General features: G+C 35.8%; 1 protein-coding gene across 2 annotated transcripts in view; it reads left to right on the top strand.

The window, feature by feature from the left end:
- Positions 1–25,650, top strand: part of LOC126763272 (IQ motif and SEC7 domain-containing protein 3) — a 176,980-nt gene that overhangs the window by 36,285 nt on the left and 115,045 nt on the right. Inside the window, exon 1 of one of the 2 annotated variants that reach the window (XM_050480600.1) lies at positions 3,786–5,155. The exons of the other annotated variant lie outside the window; for it this stretch is intronic. Within the exon in view, the coding sequence (XP_050336557.1) occupies positions 5,130–5,155 (26 nt within the window). The 5' untranslated portion in view covers positions 3,786–5,129. Of the gene's footprint in view, positions 1–3,785; positions 5,156–25,650 lie in introns of those variants that run through there. 2 annotated transcript variants of the gene reach the window in all.

Genomic DNA, 25,650 nt, shown 5'->3' with positions numbered 1-25,650 from the left:
GGTGTTGAGGACGATGACATCAATATCATCGGCATACGCCAGCAGCTGTACACTCTTATAAAAGATTGTACCTGCTCGATTAAGCTCTGCACCTTGAATTATTTTCTCCAGCAGCAGATTGAAGAAGTCGCACGATAGAGAGTCGCCTTTGTCTGAAACCTCGTTTGGTATCGAACGGCTCGGAGAGGTCCTTCCTGATCCTGACGGAGCTTTTGGTGTTGCTCAACGTCGGTTTACACAGCCGTATTAGTTTTTGAAATCGACGAAGAGGTGGTGTGTGTCGATTCTCCTTTCACGGGTCTTTTCCAAAATTTGGCGCATGGTGAATATCTGGTCAGTTGTTGATTTGCCAAGTCTAAATCCACACATCCAATCAGTTTGTTGACGGTGGGCTTTAATCTTTCACACAATACGCTCGATACAACCTTCTACGCGATGATGAGGAGGTTTATACCACGGTAGTTAGCGCAGATTGTGGGGTCTCCTTTTTTGTGGATTGGGCAGAGCACACTTAAATTCCAATCGTTGGGCATGCTTTCTTCCGACCATATTTTACAAAGAAACTGAACCTTATCAGTTCTTCGCCGCCTTGTTTGAATAGCTCGGCCGGCAATCCATCGGCCCCGCCACTTTGTTATTCTTCAGACGGGTAATTGCTATTCGAACTTCTTCATGGTCGGGCTATGGAACATCAGCTCCATCGTCATTGATTGGGAAATCGGGTTCGCCTTCTCCTGGCGTTGCATTTTCACTGCCATTCAGCAGGCTGGAGAAGTGTTCCCTCCATAATTTTAGTATGCTCTGGGCATCTGTCACTAGATCACCTTTGGAGGTTCTACAAGAGTATGCTCCGGTCTTGAAATCTTCTGTTAGTCGCCGCATTTTTTCGTAGAATTTTCGAGCGTTACCCCCGTCGGCCAACTTGCCAAGCTCTTCACACTCACGCATTTCGGCCTCTTTCTTTTTCTGTTTGCAAATGCGTCTCGCTTCCCTCTTTAACTATCTGTATCTATCCCATCTCGCACGTGTTGTGGTCGATCGTAACGTTACGAGGTAGGCAGTCTGTTTTCTCTCTCCGCACTCTCTTGTACGCTGTTCTTTTGCATTTTCCGAAAACCAATGGTTTCGGTTGCAGCTGTACGTAAGGAGTTTGAAATACCGTCCCACTGTTCCCTTTTACCGATTTGTTAACGAGTGCTCCCAGAGAGCAGGAGTGTAAGTCGAGTAGAAAATCGTTCGGCTGTCTGTTGTGATTGCAGCTTCTCGACGTCGAACCTTCCTTGTGTTTGTTGACGTGTAGTTATTCCTGCACAGAGGCGGGTGCGAATCTTGGCTGCAACAAGATAGTGGTCCGAGACACTGAAAACGTGTTTTCCGATCAGCCTCAACCCATTTGGGGATGTTTCAACGTGGAGGATGAATTTACCGACCGTAGTGCCAAAGATACCTGCTTTGCCCACCCTGGCGTTAAAGTCGTCAAGCACAACTTTGATATCGTGGCGGGGCAGCTCTCATAGGTGCGCTCCAAGCGCTCACAGAAGACATCTTTTGTCACATCGTCCTTCTCTGCCGTCGGGGCGTGGGCGCAAATCTGCCATATGTTGAAGAACTTTGCTATGATGCGGATTGTGGCTAGACGTTCATCCACTGTGGCGAGTGACAGTACTCGGCGACGGAGTCTCTGTCCAACTACGAATCCCACACCAAATTTGCGGTCTTTTATACGGCCACTGTAGTAAATGCCACAAGGACCTACTCGTCTCAGGCCTTGTCCCGTCCGTCGTATTTCTTGGACGGCGGTGATGTCAGCCTTCACTCTAACGAGAACATCAACCAGCTGGGCAGCGGCACCTTCCCTATTAAGGGACCGAACACTCCAAGTCCATGCCCTCAAATCGTAGTCCTTAATTCGTTTTTCATGGTCGTCATGGTGTTCTTTTTCATTGGGTAGGTTTTTTACGTTGCGGGTCTCAAACCCAGCGCACAACCCTGCTGAGGGGATGTTTCGCCTTCTCATATTAGCTCGTCTTTAAACGGATGTTCTTAGGCTACCCAGAGGATACTTGATCAAAGACCGAAAGTCGTGAGCTGCTTGAGCCATATGTAAAATAATCATTTCTGACCACGCCCAGACGATCAGGGTCTTTTCCTCACTTTGCGTTTTTCCAGTTAACCCTATACTGTTAGAAGCATAAAGAGTCAGCTGGGAAAAAGAGAGTTAGATAAAAGAAGGACATGGAGGATAAGATTCCCAATTTATTATATGATTTTGGGTCAAAAATGTATGATATCGATTCATAATTTTAAGGACCCGTTATTTAATCAATGTATTTAGTTCCAGTTAATTTTACTGAAAATATGTACATCTGGTATATAAGACAGTATATTAGACATATCAATGATATCAAAATGTTTCGTATCTACATACATACCCTCAAAATGATTTGTTCCCTGTTATTGGCGTGTTTTAGTACAAGATATCTTACGGAATTTAGTAATAATCGATATCTCGAGATATTTCTCCCTCCTAACCTCGATACAACTTTCAAAAGTATTTAACATACATCTCTACTCGAACCCTGGCTTTAATTAAATGCTTTTAATAATTATTTTAGACATATTCAAGGACTGCACAGGTCAGAAATTGAAATAACTTGGGAGTGTATCCTATACTTCCCTTCTTTCTCCGTTTAATTTAACTCTTATTTCCTCTTTTCTTAAATTTAGCTTATTTTTTAACCTAGTACAAAACAAAAATCATGTTATTAAATCATCGTAGCGGTAAACGCCCATTCGTAGCGTACACCACAGAATTGCAATATTTACAAGTGTTTTCATTTCGTCACTTCCTGTATCTCAGTTCCGCCCTTTTTAACTAAGTTTCCTTCCTACCTTCATTCATCTTGATTTTCCCACCTACAAGGGAAAACAAAACAAGAAAAAGGCGAAATTCTGTTTCGCGTTGGCAATGCCGTTATAAGTAGCAGATTCATCAGCATTTTTTGCATCCACATAATTCAAATTTTCGAGACTTCATATTTTACAATTGCTGTGACATTGAACTCGCGCAATTTTAATTTTATTAAATATTACTGCAATTTAAATTAAATAATGAAATTCAACCCTTCCAATTTGGAGAGCGATGTGTGAGCGGCAAGTGATGAGAGCGAGAAGGAAAGAGAAAAAGAGCATTAATTTTTATAATGCCTCTGCGCTCAGCAAATGTGGCTCTTCTTTCTCCACTGTTTGGATTGCAATAAAAATATGCTATAACTAACACCTTTATTAATACCTTGTGCACACTTTTATATTACAGATTTCGAAATTTAATTCCAACAACCTTTGTAATAAAATATAATTCCATAGTTACCAATAATGCACGTATTCTACTGCATATGCTCGCCCTCATTTGCTCTTGTCAATGCTGCTGCTGATGACTTTCGGACTAACACGGTGGTGGTGGTGCTCATAACTATAAATGCGCTCACCTCATATCAACCCTGCGTTGTGTGTTGCAAAACAACCCTTAGCGCCGGCTGTCTATTCGTTTGTGTTTTTGTGCGAGCGAGTGACGAGCATTCGCTTTACTCTGGTCGTTGTCGCATATCCGCTGTTGGAAAATTTTGAAGAGGGCCGCAAGCGAACAATAACAACAACGCTTAGATTGTTATTACTGCAACACTGAAGGCACTGTGTGGCACCGTCAAACGAACCCTTATGTGTTTTGTGTATTTTGCCGCATACTTTGCTCACCGCTCGGTATTTTCCAGTTAGTCTATAATTTTCGGTAGAACATGTCGACCACCACGACCAAACGGTATGAAGTATTTTTGATATTTTACACGTTTGAGAGATAATTTTTGTAAAAATCATCTTATTTCTTGCACTTAAGTGCGAAACAGGGCAAAAGTTTGTGCTAAAATTAGTGACGCGGCTATATTTTCTGTTGCGGTGGCAGTGTTTTTTTTTGCAAATAAGCTCGTGGCTTAGCAGGAAAGTGTCGAATAAAACAACTTTTCCAGACTTTCTGTCTGCGTTTTGAATAGACAACCAGCCAGTCATCGCTGTGTATGTATACGGTGAAAGAACTAGCGAAATACATACAAAAATATACACACACGACTATATACATACATACATATATAATAGTTTAAACAACGCAGCGTTGGGCCCCAATGATGTAAGCGTGTGTGTGTTGCGAGAAAAAAATTTAAAAATAGCAAATTTGCAGAAATATTTATGCGTAAATCCGTTAAATACTAACTAACAACCCCGCCCAACCAAACAACCACTTTTACATACCAACAACAACGTTGTAAACTGATTTCTACAAGCTGTGCGAAAAGTGCAAACACTGACTAAGCCATTAAAACAATAAAAACAAGAACAAAAATATACATATAAAAAGAGCTAAAACTAAAAAAAAAAACAAAAATTAAAATAAAAAACAAGAACAAAAGTGATACAAACTACAAAAACATCAACCAAAATATTTGCATTAAAAATAACAATATGAAAAGCTGAAATTGGAAAACAAAAACAACCAAAAGCCGTCCGTTGTACATCATCAAACATTACGAAACCCAGTCCAAATCCGCAAAAGTTTCAAAACTGCGCCTTACATACATACAAACAAGCATATTTGCAACCCTAGATATACACACATACTTACATACATATGTGTAGTGCAGTGTTGGTGTGCATACCCGATTTCAATCGTTTCAATAACATTAACATAACTGTAATATACTCGCTACATAATACAGGCCATATTCTACAACAAAATTGGGCGCAACATTGACTGATTGATATTCGCATATACATGTACATATATACATACATATATACCATATATTCATATTTAATCAATAATATATAAATAGTATATACAAAGTATATTATAATTTATACAATTTAATCTCAAATAAAAATCGTCGCTTTACATACATACAAACATTAGTATATATGCCTATAATTTTTTATAATCATATACTACTTTCGCGTAAAACATAACACACGAAAAAATCGGAAAAATTCGCAAATCCTTATAAACTCCTTTATACAACTAAAAATCGTTCATCAATCACTTAGCTCGTAGTAGCGCTGTAACTGTTATAGCCGGCAACAACATGCTTACCTCGAATGACATTTACTGGTAAGTGTTGTTATCCTTTTTAAACAACAAATTGATAGATTTCGCCTACGCCGTTTTTTAAGAAAATTATAGCTTATTTTGCTGTTTTGAGTCATATACGGTGGTGGGCACTGAAATGAGGTTAGGGTTACTAAACTGACGTTTTAATGTGTTTGTGAATACTTTTTGGTTTACAAAATACATACATATGTACATATACTTATGTATGTACGTTCTGTCAGCTGTAGAAGTTAACTGTGTTGCTGTGTCTAAGTATGTATGAAAGTTTAATCGAAGAACTCTCCATGAGTTCAGAAAATAGCAAAGCTTGTTCCCAGTGGAAAAGAAAATTCACAACTCACAACAGACCGAGTATGTTAGGTTAGCTTAAACCATCTGGGCTGACTTCTCAACAAAGTGCGGGCTAACACTTTATTTCCATTTAAAAAAAAAGTCACTCGGTACTAACAGCTCAATTTTTACTTATGTGTGTTTCAGCGGTTATTTAAATGGATTTTGTAACATTTCCAAAAGTTTTTCTTAGAAATCATTATAGCTAACACTATCTGTAGCAAAAGAAGTCACCACATTTTCTGTAGCTTAAATTGTCATTCATATATAATAATCAAGCGCCTACACGCGACGTTGGCGCCGTACTCCTCACCTCCACATTAAGCACATATTTATTTAATATAACGTGACGTTGATGCCCTACGCCTTACCTCCACATTGAGCACATGTTTATTTTTACAAAGACCTTTCGGAGAACTTTTTGCTACTTTTTTGCCTATTTTCAACAAGATGATATAACCATATAATAAAAACAATAATAATAAAAAAACACGCTGTTTCTGTCATCTTTTCTCCCCCAGAGGCCCTATTATCCAATCTAATACAAAAATCGATAAAATATAGCCTTCACTATGTTGGTGTGCCGAACAGAGTTAAGCTCAGCTGAGGGTAGACCGCCGCGTTCTGTCGCTTTACCACTCTATCGGTCGGTCGGTGGGTCATTCGTTTGGCTGCTTGACAACCACGTTTTGTTGAGCGCCCGCCTTCTCACAGACATCCTCTTGCCAACAACAACGAAACAACAAAAACAAACGACACGAACTCTTATATACATACATATGTATGTATGTCGGAAACAGATTTCTGCGTTTAAGTTGCTTGTCAGTTGCTTTGCCGCTAAAGTGTCTTTATATGTTGCAAATGGTTTCATATACATATGTATTTATTTACAATTTGTTGGAGAGCTACGGAAATCCCCTCAAAATTAAATACATAAGTATGTATGTTTTGGCACGCTTGTGCCGTTTTAGAACTGTCTCCGTGCCTTTCTATTAACGTCCGGTGTGTGTCTAGCTCGATTGAGCCGTGATTGGGATGGCCTATAATTATATTACGTTGTTAGTTTGTTTATGAAGAATGGATTTTGTGTATATTTACTTAACACGTTGGCTGCCAATGTATCACCAGTGATACACGCCTAGGCCTCTAGAATTTAGGGGCTGGGGCCTTAACGGAAGGAGTTTTAAGAAAGACGTAAGTTAATTTTAAAAGAAAAAATATTTAATTTCATAGTAAAACACAACTTAAAAAAATAATACTCAATTATAAATAGGAAACTGCAATTCATTCCTGTAAACAAAAAAATTATATAAATTCAATGTATTTGCTGAAAATGATTGAGGCATAAGAATGGAGACCGAGGACATTGTCCGCAGTATGTGGATACAAGTTTGGCCTTCTTCCTCGCAGCTGACGAAGAGGTTGCAGTCTTCACTTCAGAATAGCAGCCTCCGCAGCGATATCTCTTTCGCCTTCCGTCCTTTGTTACTTCCACTGATGTCGTCGAAATGTGCTTGCCTTGAGGAGGTGTTCGCGAAATTGAAGCGCTATCTCTTCCACTTAAATTTAGAATTATATTTTGCCGAAAGTCAGATATTTTCATATTGGAATTACTTTCGTTATACAAAATATATGCATTTATAACCGCCGTATTTAAAAGAATATCAAAAGCAACTTTATGAAACCAGCGAATAGTTTTACGGAGAGGACTAAAGTAACTAGCCATTTGATCAGACAAATCAATTCCTAAAGTGGGAATAAATATTTTCGTATTTAAATAAACAGATTTTTAAAGCTCTCAACAAACCTTGTTTGCATTTGTTGTACTCCATTATTACATTCGGTTTTAAAACATCTTGGCCGAGTCTATTCTTTTTACCTGAAGGTACAAGTGATCCGTTGTTTACAGTGGACAAGAAACGAACTTCTCTTTTATCCCTCCAGTACCCGACTACGATTCCAGATCTTTCGTAAGTAACATTATCCCCTCTTTTCAGCGACCTAGGCAATTTAGGTAAGCCTCTCCGGTTTTTTCTTAGAGTTCCCTGTAGATGCGTTTTTCTATTTAAGAGAGCATTGCCTAATTCGATAGAAGTATAATAATTGTCGACCGTAAGTGTACGGTTCTCTCCAAAATAACCTTCCATCAGTTGAAGGCAAATATTCGTTGCAAGAGAAAGCCCCGTGGTTGTATCTGATTTTCCAGTATAGAGTTTCAAATTATATATGTAACCTTTTGTATCCGCCAATTTGAACACCTTGATCCCATACTTATGTGCTTTGCCAGGAAGGTATTGCCGAAATCGTAAACGACCACGGAAAGGTATCATACTTTCATCAATAACAAGGTTTTTTCCAGCTGGTTTATTTCGTTTAAAGGTTACAATTGATTCCTGCAAGAGTTTGTCTACTTTAAAAGTTTTAGACACTGTTTCAGACAACTGAGCGTTATCTGCAAAGTGAATACATTTTATCAAGATCTGGAACCGGTTACGAGCCATAACGTGTGGGACGAATGGATTTTTGAACAAGGTAGTTGCTTTCCAATAGTCCTCCATTGAAGGGTATTTTACCATACCCATATACATGACTATGGCAAGAAACTCCATGATCTCCTTACGATTCGTATCCTTCCACTTATTCATCCTGCTGCTGTTGCGAGTACTAATCCCACATATTTGATAATTAGCATTTCTATTTGTCTCTTTAACAATAATATCCAAGATATCATCGGTCAAAAACTTTCTATAATACTCAAATGGCGAGCCGGCATCATGTTGCGAAGCATAGGGTAGACTTATGCATCCCTCAAAATTTTTCAAAGTCGCTCCGGTGGCAGGCGAATCCCATTCTGTCGTAGTTCCCGTCTGATGTTCATCTACGATATTGCTAAAACTCACATCTTGGTCTTCTAGGAAACTGTCATCACTCGATGTATCACTGCTGGAATCTGGGATGTACGATTCTTCATCTGGACTAAAATCTTGTCCACTATCACTGGAATCTTCTGCTGATTCCAACACCTCCCGTATTTTCTCGGAATTCATAACTTCACAACTTCACTTCACTTTCTCACTGAATACTTGAACTGTTTGCTATGAACTCTAGCTTTACACTGATTTCCATTTCGCAATGTGATCACCGGTGATACACGTTGCAAAAAAATAAATAACAGTTAAAAAAAAACAGCAAGTGTTCACCGGTGATCACAGCAAAAAAACATTCTCGAACGCGTCGGGAGCATGACTTTTATTCATGGTAAAAAAATCCCGTTGTAACTCAAAGCACAACATGTATTTTTTTGCTTGGCAACTGGGAGTAGTTTTTTGCTGTGATCACCGGTGATACATTGGCAATCCGGATGTTGGTAATTTTGATAAACTGCCATAACTATGCGAGGTTATAGAGAAAATGGTATTTTAACAGGGTTGTTATTTAGCACTCTTATTATCGGTCAAAAAATTTAAAAAAAAGAGGTAGCTTGACATCAAAAAACTTGGAATCTTTTCACAAACACACATTTTGCTAATTAATAATGGGTATCCCACAAAGTATTAATCGTCCTAAAATTTTTATTGTGTCCTTAAAAAAATTACAATGTACTTTTTTATTAGACCTTTAATAGATCCATTATGTTTTTGTACTTGCTTATTGGTCCAACCTTTGAAAAAATATCTATATTCTACTAGTATGTTAGAATAATGGAGCTCAGTATTCTTAAAACACGCCGAAAATGATGAACGCGTCTCTTTTATTCTTCTTCAAAGCGTGAAAACAAATCAATGTCAGGCATGGAAAGAGGGAAAGAGGATTCCATTTACTGAACTATTTTATATTCATTAAAATTTTCATAACAAGATCGACTTCAAAAACTTCCAGCGTTCCGCCCTTTCCAAATTTTATGTCAATGTTTTTAACGGAAAATATCTGTGTAATAATTAGATATTGGCTGAAAAGAGACATGCTTTTTTTGAAATCTCAAGAGGTATCCGAAGGATCTACAGCTTAAACTCTTTCAGGTTTGCTAACAAGAGATTATTTAACCCAAAATGAAAGTAAAAAATTGTTTAGACTTAAAATCATCTTCTCGCAGTAGAGAACACTGCGAGATGGCTCCTCCGAAAAAAGGAGCAATTTAAGATAAGAAAATTCGTTATGCATCGACTTCGCACTATTTATAAAGTCAAAAAGTTATTATGTTACTAGGTCTTCACGATGGGCTTCTTAACGACATATGTTGTCAGGTATTTGGTTTCTTATGATCCCTAAACCATTAATCTAAATGACTTTTCCAAATTACGCATTCTTTTTCTAAGTTGGTACCTTTACGAAACAACAAGGAGATGAGGCCTGATTCTACTTCTGTTACTCTCAACGAGTACCATATCACTAACTTAAGTCGTTGATGTTGAGAAGTTGCACTATATGTACAACAACGTGTTTTCATTATTGGATATTGTTTTAAAACCATAAAAGCTTGGCAGCAGTTCGATAATTTCATACAATAAATAAATCGTGCGTTAATTTTGGAACCCCCTTTATATACATACATACATATGTACATACATACTAGACTCTCCTTTTTATTTAGAACATCATTAGCATTCGAACATACCATGAAAAAGCTTGTGCGAACGAGTTAAATAAGTCGCCTTGAACTATTGGCTCATATCGTAGTCGAACATTCTGAGAATAATAAAGTTTTCCATTATTCACTCGTCCTTTACTTTATTTATTTTTTTTTTCTCTTCAATTTCCACACATACATACGTATTTTTTTATTTATTCGTTATTTATTTTGTTATTTTTCTTTCTCTACTTTTTAACATTTTGTTTCTGTTTTGCTGGCAAACGATTTTGTGAAAATGCCAAGGTTCATGTACATTGGCTCTTTCAGTCAACATCAGCAACCTTCACTTCAATTGAATTTTCCTTTTCACCTTTCACTCGTTCGAAAATTTATTTGACATTGTCCGCAATTGAGTCAAATTCTTTGTTCCAGTTCGCACACAATCGATTCAGGAAATTGGCTGTGGCTCTCATTTGCATTACTAATGGAAAGAAAGGAAATAAACAGAGAAAATAAGAGGTTTAATTACACCTCTATATGAACACTTACTCCTTTGCTCAAAATTATTTAACATTGTTATACGAATATACCATAGCTGCATAAATATTGTATACACAATATATATTCGGTGTTAGTTTTTTAAACTCACGGTACTTACGGTTGCATATATAACCTTAAACAAATCGAGATAGATACATCAAAGCAGTACATCACCTAGACCACATATACTTAATATAAGGATTTTGAAGTATCTACTTATCTTTATATTGGTCAACCTGGGAGGTTTCTTAATAAAATTCAGAGATCATACTACTGAGAACAAAAAAAAGCAAGACTTCCCTCGAAATATTTCTTTTCTAGTTTGGTATGAGTGTCAGTGACATCTGTGATAAATGTCAAATCAAAATAATCATTCGTGTTTAGTATACGCTTGTCTTTCTGAAGTACATAAAGTGCATTCGGCGATTTTTTCGTGGGTGAAATTATTCGATACGCAAATAAATAATAAGAAATTCTTCAACAAAGAAGTTACATTAAATTTTTGTGTGCGGAATCCAATTTCTAGTGCCGAAACGTTAAAAATGTCGAAAGAGGACTTCGGTGAAAATTGTTTGTTAAGAACAAGTGTTTTTGATTGGTAAAAATTATTCATCAAAGAGGGTCGAGAGGGTGATGATCAACACGTCAATAAAATAAAGGAATTAGTACTTGAGAATCGACGATTAGCACTGAAACATTATTGAAACATTTGCGATGAGTCTTAGATCTATGCTTATTACTCGGAAACAGATGTTCAGCCAGTCGAATATCGTGGTAAAGGTTAGACGAAGTCAAACTATCAAGAAAGAATACCACCAGGTTCTTCAATAAATTTTGTCGTTCGATAAGAGAAGGCGTTGCTACTAGCTTAAATTTATTTGTTTTGTTGGTACACTCTTCATGTGAACGTGTTTCATTTCAATCTGTCAATTCATTCTTTGCTTACAAGCCGTTTAGTGTCGCCGTGTCACAGTATTTTTTTACAATGAAAAAAATTTAATATCGTGCAGTGATAAAATTCTAATTTTTGGAAGGTGTAACACCAAAATAAATTCGCGTTAAAAGTTTACTATATAATGATTGTTCACCTACAATTAGAACAGTGAAAAGATGGGTTGCTGGTTTTAAACGTGGTCGTACAAGTCTTGAAGACGATCCACCTGAAGGACGCATCAACACCAGAAATCATAGCCAAAATACAGGATATGGTTTTGGAAGATCGTCGATTGACTGAGAGAGATTTAGTAGCGGCTCTACACATCTGATTAGGCAGTGTGAACCACATTTTAAGTGAAATTTTGGGTTTTAGAAAGCTTTGTGCACAATGGGTGCGCATTCGCTAACAATGGAACAAAACCACATTCGAATGCGACTTTCTTAGCAACATTTGGAGTGTTTTAAAAAGGATAAAATAGATTTTGTGCGTCGATTCATCCCTATGGATGAGACTTGGGTCTATCACCAAGATCCTGAATCAAAACAAGAGGCTAAGGAGTGGTGTGAACTTGGATGTTCGGATTCGAAACGAGCTCGTGTCCGGAAATCTGCAAAGAAGGTTATGGCATCCGTTTTTTGAGATGTGAGAGAAATTTTGTTTGTGGATTACTTGCAAACTGGTAAAACAATTAATTCTGAATATTATTGCTACCTTATGGACCAGTTGAAGGAGAAAATTCGTGAAAAAAGACCCGGTTTGCAGAAGAAAAAAATCATTTTTCATCAGAACAATGCATCGTGTCACAAGAGCTATTCATAAAAAGAGGCCGAAATTATGGGCCGACAACTCTTGGTTTTTGTACCACGATAGTACACCGTCGCATATTGCATTGATTCTTCGTGAAGTGTTCGCCAAAGTTTCAACCATTGTCATTACTTTAAGGGGGCGACATAGATTTTGAGGATTAAATTAAGAAGTTTAAAATTTTGCTCATAGTAGTATACTTTTTGGTAATGTTATGTCGTAATGCCAAAACTGAATAATATCGGTTCAAAATAATCCTAAGGACTATATACGAATTACAAGTTTCTTGTTGAATTTAGTTAACGTATCATATTGGACATACTATAAATTAATGTTGAAAATGTGCATATAATGATTTTCATCAGTCTACAATGAAGTTGGGTTTTCCCATTCTCTAATTATTTGGCAGTTACAGAAACGTAATTTTAACTAGTTGAAATCTAGTGAAAACTTTTTCATAAGAAAAATAATTATTTATGTGACACTGTGCTACCTAATACGCTCTCTTTATAAGATATATGACTTGTTGCAGTAGTCAACGCCTATTATCAGCATGGGCTTGAAGAGAGAGCAATACTCAATACTTTTTCGAGAGTATTTTTCGAAAAAATTTTCTGTTGCTTAACTTTCGTTTTTCAATAAAAGTCAAACGTTTCTTTAAATAAATCAAAAACCATTGCATCCCGAATAAATTACGGTTTGGTCATTGGACCGTACTTCTTCCATGATGATCAAAACCGGCACGATCCTGTGAATGGTCCTCTTAAAACTTAAATGTCGTAAAAATTTAAATTTTCAACTGCAGATTTACTCAACACGCATCTATGCTATACTTCCTAGGGTGGGTAAAAAAACAAATGTTCTTTTTTCGCTTGGTACCCTGTCAAATTGGGTGAGAGACACCTGTTTTTTTCGAACCATATAGTTTGTAAGAAATTTAATGATCTAGTTTTTTCCTAACCATTTAACAGATATTACGGGTGAATATTGAAAATGTGGTTTTTCTTCCTTTTGAATTTTTTAACTAAATGAAAAAATATTATTTTGAATACTTCATTTCTTAAAAAAAAATTACACAATAAAAAAACCTCACATCTATATATTACTTTAGAAAATATCTCCTTTCCGCCTTTTTGTCTTTTGAATTTCGCGGCTATGTATAAAGCGCTACATAACCTCGTTTTGTAGGTTATGTCAAGACCTTTCAAAGATGAACCAGGCTCAGGAAATAGGATACTTTTTAGTTCTTTATGTTAAAATTCAATACAATTTATAAATACAAAAATTATATTTAAAATCATGAGCATTTGTAAAAATTCATGTTTGTAAGAATCATTTGAATAATACTGTTATTTTTGAGTTTCTAATGTGATGTCGTAAATAATTGAATTTTTCCCGTTAACATTGTAAACGCAGGCTGAACTCTACAATATTTGTCAAAACAATGTACTAGTATTGTACCCATTGAAAAGGTCTACAGAAAACTCCGCGATGGTATACTAAGGTGACATTGTATTTATTTTGAAAATTCTTTATTTATTCTTCCAAATCAATCAACAGCCAAAAGTAGCACGGCGCCAGATCAGGTGAATACGGTGGTTGCGGAACGATATGGGTTGAGTTTTTGGCGAAATGATCACGAATTACGAGGGCAGTATGGAATGGTGCATTATCGTGGTGTAAAAACCATTGTCTTTCCACAATTCCGGCCTTTTTAGGCGGATAGCGTTACGCAAACGACGCATAACGTTCAAATAATATTCCTTGTTGACTGTTTGACCGGTTGGAAGGAATTCATAATGCACAACACCACGATAATCGAAGACAACAGTCAACATGACCTTGATTTTTGAGCGACTTTGGCGCGATTTTTTTGGTCTCGGCTCTCTTTTGGCACGATATTCGCTCGATTGATCGGTTGTTTCGGGGTCGTAAGCATAGATCCAAGTCTCATCGCCAGTCATAATGCGTTTCATGACACCCTGGTAGTCGGAAAGCATCGTTTCACACACTTCAACGCGACGCCTTTTTTCCAAAAAATTCAATGTTTTCGGTACCAGTCGAGATTTGACGCGCTTGAGGTCCAAAACATCCTTCAAAATGGTATTGGCTGAGTCTTTCGATATGCCAACTTCATCAGCAAGGTCTCTAATTGTTAATCGACGGTTTTTCAACACCAAATCTTTGATTTGTTGAACGTGAGCTTCGTCGGTTGAGGTTGATGGTCGCCCTGGACGCTCTTCGTCTTCGACACGTTCACGGCCGGCTTGGAACTCACTATACCACTTGTAAACATTTTTTTTAGACATGGCCTCATCACCAAAGGCTTTCTGCACCATCCTCAACGTATCCGCAGCAGAAAATTGATTCCGTAAACAAAATTTAATGCAAATTCTTTGCTCAACAAATTTCGACATCGCAAAAACAAAAAACTCACTTTTAGCAGCTCACAAAACGACACGTATCTCAAACACTAATGAATATTTTGACATGAAATTTGACATAAATGTGACTGACAGTACTATCAACCTAAAAAAAAAAATTCTCCAAATCCTTCGACGCGCGCAGTTTAAATTCAACCTTATTTTTTGGGCACAGTAGTATGTCTATCTCTTATGGATATCCCACAATAATATTTTTTATTAATCGTTATTCAATTAAATACTTTAAATACATTGTTGATTTAATATAGGTCTATATGGCCCATATTTAAATGAATATTTTCGAAGATATTACAGATTTAAAAATTGCAGGACGTAGCGTTTGCGGGAGCTTGCCATAAATAGCGCGTCGAAGACCGCGGTTCTCCCTATAACAACGATCGGACGCGTTTATTATCGGAGCTCTCTAGCGAGGAATATTTAAACCGGTTCATCATGTGCAGTCCATTATAATGTCTGTCGATTAGACTCCAGTGTGAAATGATGGAACCGTATTTCTATTGTCATACACCGACGCAAAAATTCGGTTTTATTACGATTAAAGAGCACTCTAACACTCCTTAGAGTCAGTAATTCGTTATTTTTGTTAGATTATGAACTTGCGTGGCACCTACTTTGCACAGAGCTTTCGCCTCTTTAGGGCGTCCACTGCCTTCATTGTCCTCGGTGCTCATTTCGCCTCTTTCCAACTTAGCAAATCTCTTTTCAACGGTTGATTTCCCTGGTGCAGAGCCCAAATTCAACAGTATTTTCCCTAAAAAAGCAATGCTTTATTAACACACGAAATGATTTTTTGATCAATTTTTTTGTAAACTAACACAAGTTGCTTCACAAAATTGCTATATCTAATTAACTAATAGTTATAATCTAACTAAAATAAATCATATGGATGGTAGTAGTAGCGCTATTATCTATGGGTCACCCACAGTAAAGCGTGGACGGGTCCTCTAGTATATACTATATGTATATTTATTTGTTTATACTTTCCACATTCACATTCCATGCAGCTAAACTCAACAATCGTTGACTAATTGCAACTGTTAAAACACATGTTGAGATGCAGAGATAAATAACTGTGACATATGTACTATATGATTGCCGTATATTAATTTTTGAGTGTTTATGCACTTAAGAAAGCAAATAGTAAAACAGTTAATTTTTAAGTATTTTTCGTATTTGAAAGCATTTCACATTAGAATAAATTAGCCATTCTGAAAATTTCTGAAACTTGTTGAAAATAATCGTTGATTTTACATCATCTCAAATTATTTGAGAGATTAACAAAGCCGTTATTTGTGGAATAATCAATTTTTTTCATGACTACCAGATCTTTGAATACCATATAAACTATTCGATGTATGTAGTTGAAGTAAAAGACCCATAAATATTTTATATAATTTGTGTCTCGAATATTTATATAGTAGTGTCGTTGTTTTTTTATTTATGCGGTTCAGTTTTCCCTACAGGGTCATGCATGTCAAGAAACGTATGTACATAGCTGCATACTATAAGCAAATATAAACAAATGTTCCGCTGACTATAATAGTGTAAATAATATTTATTTCAAAAAAATGTATAAAAATATTAAATATTATATACAATTTTGTCTACAAACAACAACTTTTTTATACTTGACTAAATAAACACTACTTATTTTCAACTACGAAAAGTAACTTTATAGTAGAAATTAATACTACTTAGAAAAAACAAAAAACAAATTATCAAAATCCCATCTTACATAATATATGTATGTATGTATTGGAAATTGCGAAAGCGGACTTGCATATGCAAATTTTTTTATAAAAGGTATTACAAGGATAGAATAAATTACATATCTAAATTTGCATTAATATTTGTGAATATAAAACCTACATGCATCCTTTTCTGTATTACTTCACGAACTCCGTCATTGAGCCATCTATGTCACTCCCCATTTTCTCCATATTTGTAACGATTATGAGCTATATATTTTAGTTTTTACTTCATTTCTAACAAAAAGTCCAATAAGAGTTTATTTGGGTAGGCTCCCAGTAGGAAATACTTGAAAAATGCGTCTAAAATGTACAAATTAATACAATATCGTACATAAATTTTTATACTCTTGTAACCGGTTGCTATAGAGTGTAATAGTTTTCTTCATCTAAAGGTTGTTGGTATCACCTAAAACTTTGGGATGGATACAGTTAATATGTACTATGTATATAGAAAGGTTGATGAGACGAGTTCCATTCCGGATGACTGTCTGTCCTTCGGTCCGTGAACGATTAAGGAGGGGCATGTGTGTTTTTAAAAATTGTGAAAAGGTGGGCATGGCCCAGCCCTCTAATAGGTTTTATGTATGTATCTCCTAAATCACAAGAGAGCTTTATAGGAGCCGATGTAAATATTTAGCCTTTAGGTAAAATCACATATCTCCGGATCTATTCGACTAATTTCAAACAAATGCTTAAAATTATTATCGCGGGTATGAAAGTGACCAAAATCGCCTTTGAGATATGCTATCTATAGTATAAAAATTGTCAAAATCGGACCAAGCCGCCAGATACCGATTATATTGACCCCAGTGCCTGTTGCTAACTTCTTTCCGAAAATATCGGTCAATATGTGAGATATATTATTGCAATTCTGAGATAGCCTTTTTCTGTTAATAATATGCTTGTATGTCAAAAATGGATTGAATGGGGGTTAGCCTCTAAAAATATTTTCGAATTTCCCGTTTAATTTATACCGCATATATCGATCCTAAATGTGATTTATTTTAATCAAAATAAGAGAGCGTATTTTTAATAACAATGTATCTTTGTACCTAAAATGAATAAAATCTTGTCAAAACTTGCCCTAACCCCCATTTAACTAATATCAGTGTTTCAAACATCCTGCTGACTTTATCCATTTACATACATATGTATGTATGTACACATGTACATTAGTGATAGTATGTACTATACATATTAATGATATTATGGGAGGTACCTTAATGAAACGCATTGCATTCTTTTAATATTATGTCGTATTGCCAAAAATACATAAAAATGGGTAATACTACCCATATCTCCCATAACCTTATATAAGATTTTCAAACATCCGGTTGGTCCTATACCATACACATCAGTCAATATGTAAGGTTTCTTATCAAAAATAACTGAATGTACATATAATATACATATGTACTATATGTAGTTTACTGCAAAAAATTTGTGAATCTAGGCCACGAATTACTCCTACTCCCATATACTACTGTGAAGGTCAATTTTGTCCATTTCATCTCCTTCAAAGTAATCCCCTCCCGCTGCAATACACTAATGCCAACGAATTTTCCAGTCATCATTGCACTTAGAAAAATCCTCCGTCTTGATGACCATCAGAGCCTTATTCGATTCAGCTTCAGGCGAATGCGGTGGTTGCGGCACGATATTAGTTGAAAATGTGGCGAAATGATCACGAATAACCAATGCAGTATGAGATAGTGCGTTATCGCACTTCTTTGTTCAATAAATTCAGACACAGGGGTTCAGGGGTGCTGTGGAATCCAAGACAGAATTGCTTAGCTGTCAGAATTGCAAACCAATTCTGATTTTCAATGGTGTCACAGAATCTGTTTGGATTTTAGTCTTTTCGAACTTACGCAAAACCAATATTCGAATCAGCTGTTTACTAATGTGACAAAACTTGCAAAAGAATACATTTGGAAGCAATCCTATTTTATGAGTTCCGAATTAAAGAAAGATTTTAAGAGATAACATTTATCGAATGAATAAAGACACATTTGGGTGTTAAATTACGTTTAATGCGTTTTGTAAATCTAATTTCTTTAAATATCCGGATTTTTTCCAAAACCTCAATAATTAAGACATTTTGCGTTTTATACTTATGTTTTCTCCTATAGAAATAAAGATAAATTAATTCGTAACAATAAAATAACATGAAGTTAAGAAACTTACATTTCAAATCTGTGAGCGACTATCTTTTTGCTTTGTTTCTGATAGCAAAACCTATAAAATTGGTTTCCGTGACACCCAAAACCGATACAAATTCTGTTGCGAATATCAAACCAATAATATCAGAATTCATGACATCTACTACTTTTTTTGATCGGTTTCAATTCTGATTCCCCTTATTGGTTTCTTTCTATGTGGATAAATTTGTGAGAGCGCCTATCGGTATGCAATACTTTTTTATCATTAATTTCCCTGACTGCACTGACTGTTAATCATTTCATTTCCGCTGTTGAATTTGCATTTTTATGTTAAAATCACTGTTACTTTTTTCCATTGTGCGCTATTATTTTTATACCCTGAACAGGGTATATTATTAAGTTTGTAATAATATACCCAACACTCAAAACAAAATGTCTAAGACTCTATGAAGTATACACATATACCATCAGTTTCAGTAGTTGAGTTGATTTCTGTTGCTTTGTACATCTGTCTACCCGTTCCTTTGTCTGTATATATGCGAACTAGTCCTTTAGTTTTTGAGAAACTAATATGAAATTTTGCACCCGTCCTTATGGCACCAAACAGCTTTTGGAACGGCGGATATATGATCATCAGCATTTTCATAGCTAGAAAATAATTCATGCCTTTTTCATTTCTTGATTTTTCAAATATTTCTTTAAAACAAATTCTTCCGCCCAATTGCATATTTGATCGGAAAGATTTTTTGAGTATAATGACTTTTTTACAATCAAAAAACAGGACAACTTCCATATCCAGTACAATATGTAACTGATTTGAGCGATTTGACGACTAAATTTTATGTAAACACCTGAAAGTATGCAATACATAGTTTAAACTTATCAGTTGATGGTGCTGTTAATTATCATTTCAAAGTGCTGTTAACCAATTTATTAACTCTATTACAGTCGTAACATTATGTGGTGTGTTAACAGAAAAGTATTTAATATGTTCAGTATTTCCAATTATTTGGCTTTTGCATCCGAATTCAATAATTTTTATGCTATTTTAATTTATTTTTTATATTTTTATTTGTTTATTGAGGATTTTAGAATTTAAAAAATAGTGATACATAACTATTCATTTATTCAGTTTATTCAGAATCTTCCTAAACAAAATCTTAGCATGGAAGCTTCCTCTAGTTATAACTCGTCAAAATTTTAATACTCTCGCAACAAAGTTGCCAAAGAGAGTATTATAGTTTTGTTCACATAACGGTTGTTTGTAAGTCCTAAAACTAAAAGAGTCAGATATAGGGTTATGTATACCAAAGTGATCAGGGTGACGAGTAGAGTTGAAATCCGGATGTCTGTCTGTCCGTCCGTCCGTCTGTCCGTCCGTCCGTGCAAGCTGTAACTTCAGTAAAAATTGAGATATCATGATGAAACTTGGTACACGTATTTCTTGGCTCCATAAGAAGGTTTAGTTCGAAGATGGGCAAAATCGGCCCACTGCCACGCCCACAAGATGGCGAAAACCGAAAACCTATAAAGTGTCATAACTAAGCCATAAATAAATATATTAAAGTGAAATTTGTAATTTTTTTGGAAAAGTGGGAGTGGCCCCGCCCCCTACTAAGTTTTTTATACATATCTCGGAATTTACTATAGCTATGTCAACCAAACTCTACAGAGTCGTTTCCTTCAGGCATTTCCATATACAGTTTAAAAATGGAAGAAATCGGATAATAACCACGCCCACCTCCCATACAAAGGTTATGTTGAAAATCACTAAAAGTGCCTTAACCGACTAACAAAACACGTCAGAAACACTAAATTTTACAAAAGAAATGGCAGAAGAAAGCTGCACCCAGGCTTTTTTTAAAAATTGAAAATGGGCGTGGCGTCGCCCACTTATGAACCAAAAACCATATCTCAGGAACTACTCGACCGATTTCAATGAAATTCGGTATATAATATTTTCTTAACATCCTGATGACACGTAAGAAATATGGGTGAAATCGGTTCACAACTACGCCTTCTTCCAATATAACGCTATTTTGAATTCCATCTGATGCCTTCTCTGTATAATATATACATTAAGAACCAATGATGATAGCGGAATAAAACTTTACACAAATATGGTATTTGAGCTGAGCTAACCCTTGTGGAAAAATTGTCGTGATCGGACTATAACTTTTCAAGATCCCTGATATCGAACACGAAGAACTCAGTGCCTAACCTAACATAACCTAATTTTTCACCGAAAATATCGGTAAATCTCTCAGACATTTTCATGTAATTCAGAGGGCATCATTTTTATAGTCGCAAAAAAGTTGCTAAAAACAGTATCTCGATTATCACTTTATCATGCGAGAGTATAAAATGTTTGGTGACACCCGAACTTAGCCCTTCCTTACTTGTTATATGGTCTTTGTTGATATTTATTGTGTTTTTAAAGGCTTATTGTGTTTAAAATTTCAAGAAATATGGCATTGCTAATAAATCTTGATACCATTCATTTGAAAATCATGCAGCATATGTGTATGCATAATTATTTTTATGAATTATTATCCTTTGTTAATCAAACTTTTCATAAGGGAGGGGTTAGGGTAAAAAAAGACTTTTTTTGCGAAATTACTTCTTAAATATTATATTCATATTCAAAACTTTTGTAAGTCCCATTTTTGTCATTTCAAAAATATGACCGATTCATATCAAATTTTGTACATTTTTGATGTACATATATACATATATAAATTAGTAATCATTTTTTTACATTGAGGGTGTTTTCCAACCACAGAATGGCGGAATTTTTTAGTAGAAAATAATTTTTGATTTGATTATAATTTGACTTATTTTTCTGGGTTTATTATTTTCGGCTGGAAACCGAGTTATGGTGAACACCGCAAGTATTTATTTTCCAAGACGTTCTGGGGGAAGCTCTGTTACCGACTTATGCTTTAATATTTCTGAATTAAAAAATTACCCTATATTGTCAAAAGTGTGTTCAATAATGTACAAAAGGTCCGAATAAAATCCATATTTAAGATATAAATTCGCAAAAAATGTATTTTTTTACTATGAAACCCTAACCCTTCCCTTAAAATATATTCGGCACCAGCTCCGAAATTTATTCTTCCCTTGTTTTGACAATTTTTTATAAAAACAAAAACAATTATTGATGAGAAAAAATCTTAATTTAATTACTTAATTCTTGTTTAATTACTAAGACAATATATTTAAGAAGCTCATGTTAAAATTTGAGACTAATCGACTTAACTGTTTTCGAGTAATGTTGGTCACCGACGTTGAAAACAGCATTTTGAGAAAAACGCCTTTAAAGTTTGGCTTTGTACTTCCAAGCACTCTGAAACGTTTTTTCAAATTTGCGTGTGACATTAAGAAAATAAAATTAAAAAAAGATCGATTTTTTGAAAATTCTAACTGAAAATCTAACTTAAATGATTATAAAGGAATTATAAGCCATGGTGGTGGATATTTATTGTTTCTAGCGAATTCATTTTCGGGATGGTTATTGGATGGAGTTGTTTTACAGCAAGTTGTGTTTCGAAATCGGAATTATATTAAACATTTTTTTTTTTTTTGCTTTTCAACAATTTATTCTCCGATATTTGTTTGGATTTTGAGTTTTTAGCCTTAATCCTATTACTATCTGCGACCGTTTTCTATAATAATGGCAGCCTTATTAGTTATATTTTATTAATTTCAAAAAAGTCAAAGACGAACAACCCTAACACACTACTTAGCATGAAAGCTTCTGCCTATCCATAACCAAAGCTCATCGATTTGTTGTCTCTGCATTTACATATATCATTCACAAATGTACATACATATGTACATATGTATATCATATTCATTATTGTTGCTGCTCTCTATTATATTTGTTTGCGTGGTCTTAGTGAATCGCCACTTTATTTAGCTAAGACCACCTTTTACGAATTTCTCGTTTTATTAATATGTTTAGTAACAACAAAAAAACAGAAAAGCTTTTATTGCACAAAACCCGTTTAGCGCACTGGAATAACCTCACAGGGGGCGACTCGCTCACCTGAATGGCGCAGCCTGCCTGACTGATTCGGCTGATACGTAATGAAAATTGCAAAATATTCGCAAAGGTGGCGGAAAAAAGTGTGAACGCGTAATGGAAAAAAATACCGCCGTCAGCTGATAGTCGACAGACAAATCAGACAAATTGCGCTTGTTGTTTCTTATTTTTACTTCTTTAGATGTATTTTTAACTTGTTTTTTTTTTTTATATTTTTTTTATTTTTGCATTTATGCTTTCAACACATTGTCGAGTGGCTGGTGTTTGACCTCCGCGTGCGCTGTGTTTTTCCTGCCTCTTTTGATTTGTTATTGTTTTTGTTTTCCAAACAAAAATTACTTTTGTTGCTCCTCTCTTGCAAAATTATACAACGACAAAATCTACCGTGTTAATAATTTTGCAGTGTTGTTTTTGTTGTTTTTGCTATTATTCTTATTATTTTCGTGTTGATGTTTTTTCTCAAAATTGATTTTGCCGCTGCTGGTTTGGAAATAAAAAACAACATCACGGAGTTATTGTTGTTGTCGATCATTGTTTTTTTTTTAACAAAAATGATTTGTGTTGGTGCTGCTTGGGTGTTAGGAAAAATGAGACAAAACAACATTGCTGAATAACTAAATCACAATCGCCAGTGTGGTTTTGTTTTGTTGTTGTCGTCGTTGTTATTGTTGCGCCAATTTCGAGTGTATGGCATTTTGCGGCGCCATCGCCAGCGCCTCCAACGCCAGAAATAACACATGTACATATATTTTTTAATTGACCCATTTTACCTGGACCAAGCTTAAAACAGCAACAACATCAGTAATCTTTAAGTGGAACATATGAAGTTTGCAACATTTGCACTCACTGATTTCAATTGAAAACACGAAAAAAAACTTGCCACTAATAAAAACTAATACTGCAATAAAAGCAACAACACAACTACCTGCATCAATAATAATAACAGCAACAAGAGCGTAGCGCAATGCAAGCTTAGCAATTAATTAATAAATTGCTTGCAATATTACGAACAATACTTGTTCTTTCTGTTGTCCCTTGATATTTCCTTTCTTTGTTATTTTTGTAGTTGTTTCATGGTTTTTATCCATTATTATGCCATTGCTACTGACTTACAGTCATGGACAGAGAAATAGCACTCTTTAAAAATAAGATATTCAAAAAAAATTTTCAGATTTATCAAGGTAAGTGAATCCTAAGAGGGAAGCGAATTTTAAGTGTATGGTTTGACTGAGCATACTAGAACCCCCAAAGGTGATCTAGTTTGCAGAGCATTTGGAGGGAACACTTCTCCAGCCTGAATTTCAATGACGATGGAGCAGACGTTCCATTACCCGACCATGAAGAAAATAGCAATTGCCAAGAACTAATAAAAAGCATGAAATACAGACGAAAGTGTCCAACGATTGGAATTTAAGCATGCCCAATCAACACAACTACCTGGGATTAGCCTCAACATCGCATATAAGGTTCTATCGAGCGTATTGTGTGAAAGATTAAAGCCCACCGTCAACAAACTGATTGAGCCGTATCAGTGTGGCTTTAGACCTGAAAATAAACAACCGACCAGATATTCACCATGTCTTGGAAAAGACCCGTGAAAGGAGAATCGACACACACCACCTCTTCGTCGATTTCAAAGCTTTTCGACAGCACGAAAAGGAGCTTTTATGCCGCGATTCTGAATTTGGTATCCCCGCAAAACTAATACGGCTGTGTAAACTGCGTTGAGCAACACGAAGAGCTCCGTCAGGATCGGGAAGGACCTCTCCGAGCCGTTCGATACCAAACGAGGTGACAAGGCGATTCCCTATCGTTTTTCAACCTGCTTCTTCGAGCCGCAGAACTAAATAGAGAAGGTACCATCTTCTATAAGAGTGTACAGCTGTTGGCGTATGCCGATGATATTGATATCATCGGCCTCAACACCCGCGCCGTTAGTTCTGCTTTCTCCAGGCTGGACAAGGAAGCAAAAGAAATGGGTCTGGCAGTGAACGAGGGCAAGACGAAATATCTCCTGTCATCAAACAAACAGTCATCGCGCTCGCGACTTGGCACTCACGTCACTGTTGACAGTCATAACTTTGAAGTCGTAGGTAATTTCGTCTATCTTGGAACCAGCGTAAACACCACCAACAATGTCAGCCTAGAAATCCAACGCAGGATAAGTCTTGCCAACAGGTGTACTTCGTAGGCAATTGAAAAGTAAAGTCCTCTTCTCGAGAACAAAACCAAACTCTAAGTCACTCATAAATCTTGCTATAAAGGCTTGGACGATGTCAACAAATAACGTTGCGAGTTTTCGAGAGAAAGTTCTGCGAAAAATGGTCCTTTGCGCGTTGGCCACGGCGAATTTTGGAACGATGAGCTGTACGGATATCAACATTGACATAGTTCAGCGAATTAAAAGACAGCGGCTCGCTGGCTAGGTCACCGGATGGACGAAAACACTCCAAAGTGCTGACGCATTCGACGCAGTATCCGCCGGGGACAGAGGAAGAGGAAGACCTTCGTGGAAGAACCAAGTAGAAGCACCTGGCTTTGCTTGGAATATCCAATTGGCGCCACGTAGCGAAAGGAAGAAACGACTGGCGCGCTATAACGGTAAGCGTTTGCCGTTATCATGCTTACTTTTTTATTGTTATTCGTTTTACTCCCACAGTAACGAAATTTAATTGGACAATGAATCATTTGAACAAATATTCATTATTAATTACCAATCGTGCAAAAAAGACACTGTTTTATCTACAACTATTAAAAAAAACTAACATATTTTCAAAATTGGTAGAAATGTGCATTGTACTCTGGAAAAATGTATAGTAATATTTGATCCTCACAAAAATGACAAAAAATCCAACTTAGATCGCTAAATTATGAGTTGTTCGAAGTAATGGATACAAACCAATTTTGTT

Source organism: Bactrocera neohumeralis, chromosome 6 (assembly GCF_024586455.1).
Source record: "Bactrocera neohumeralis isolate Rockhampton chromosome 6, APGP_CSIRO_Bneo_wtdbg2-racon-allhic-juicebox.fasta_v2, whole genome shotgun sequence".
Taxonomy (NCBI): domain Eukaryota; kingdom Metazoa; phylum Arthropoda; class Insecta; order Diptera; family Tephritidae; genus Bactrocera; species Bactrocera neohumeralis.
Note: the sequence above shows the minus strand (reverse complement) of the source record. Positions and strands in the feature narration are given on the sequence as shown.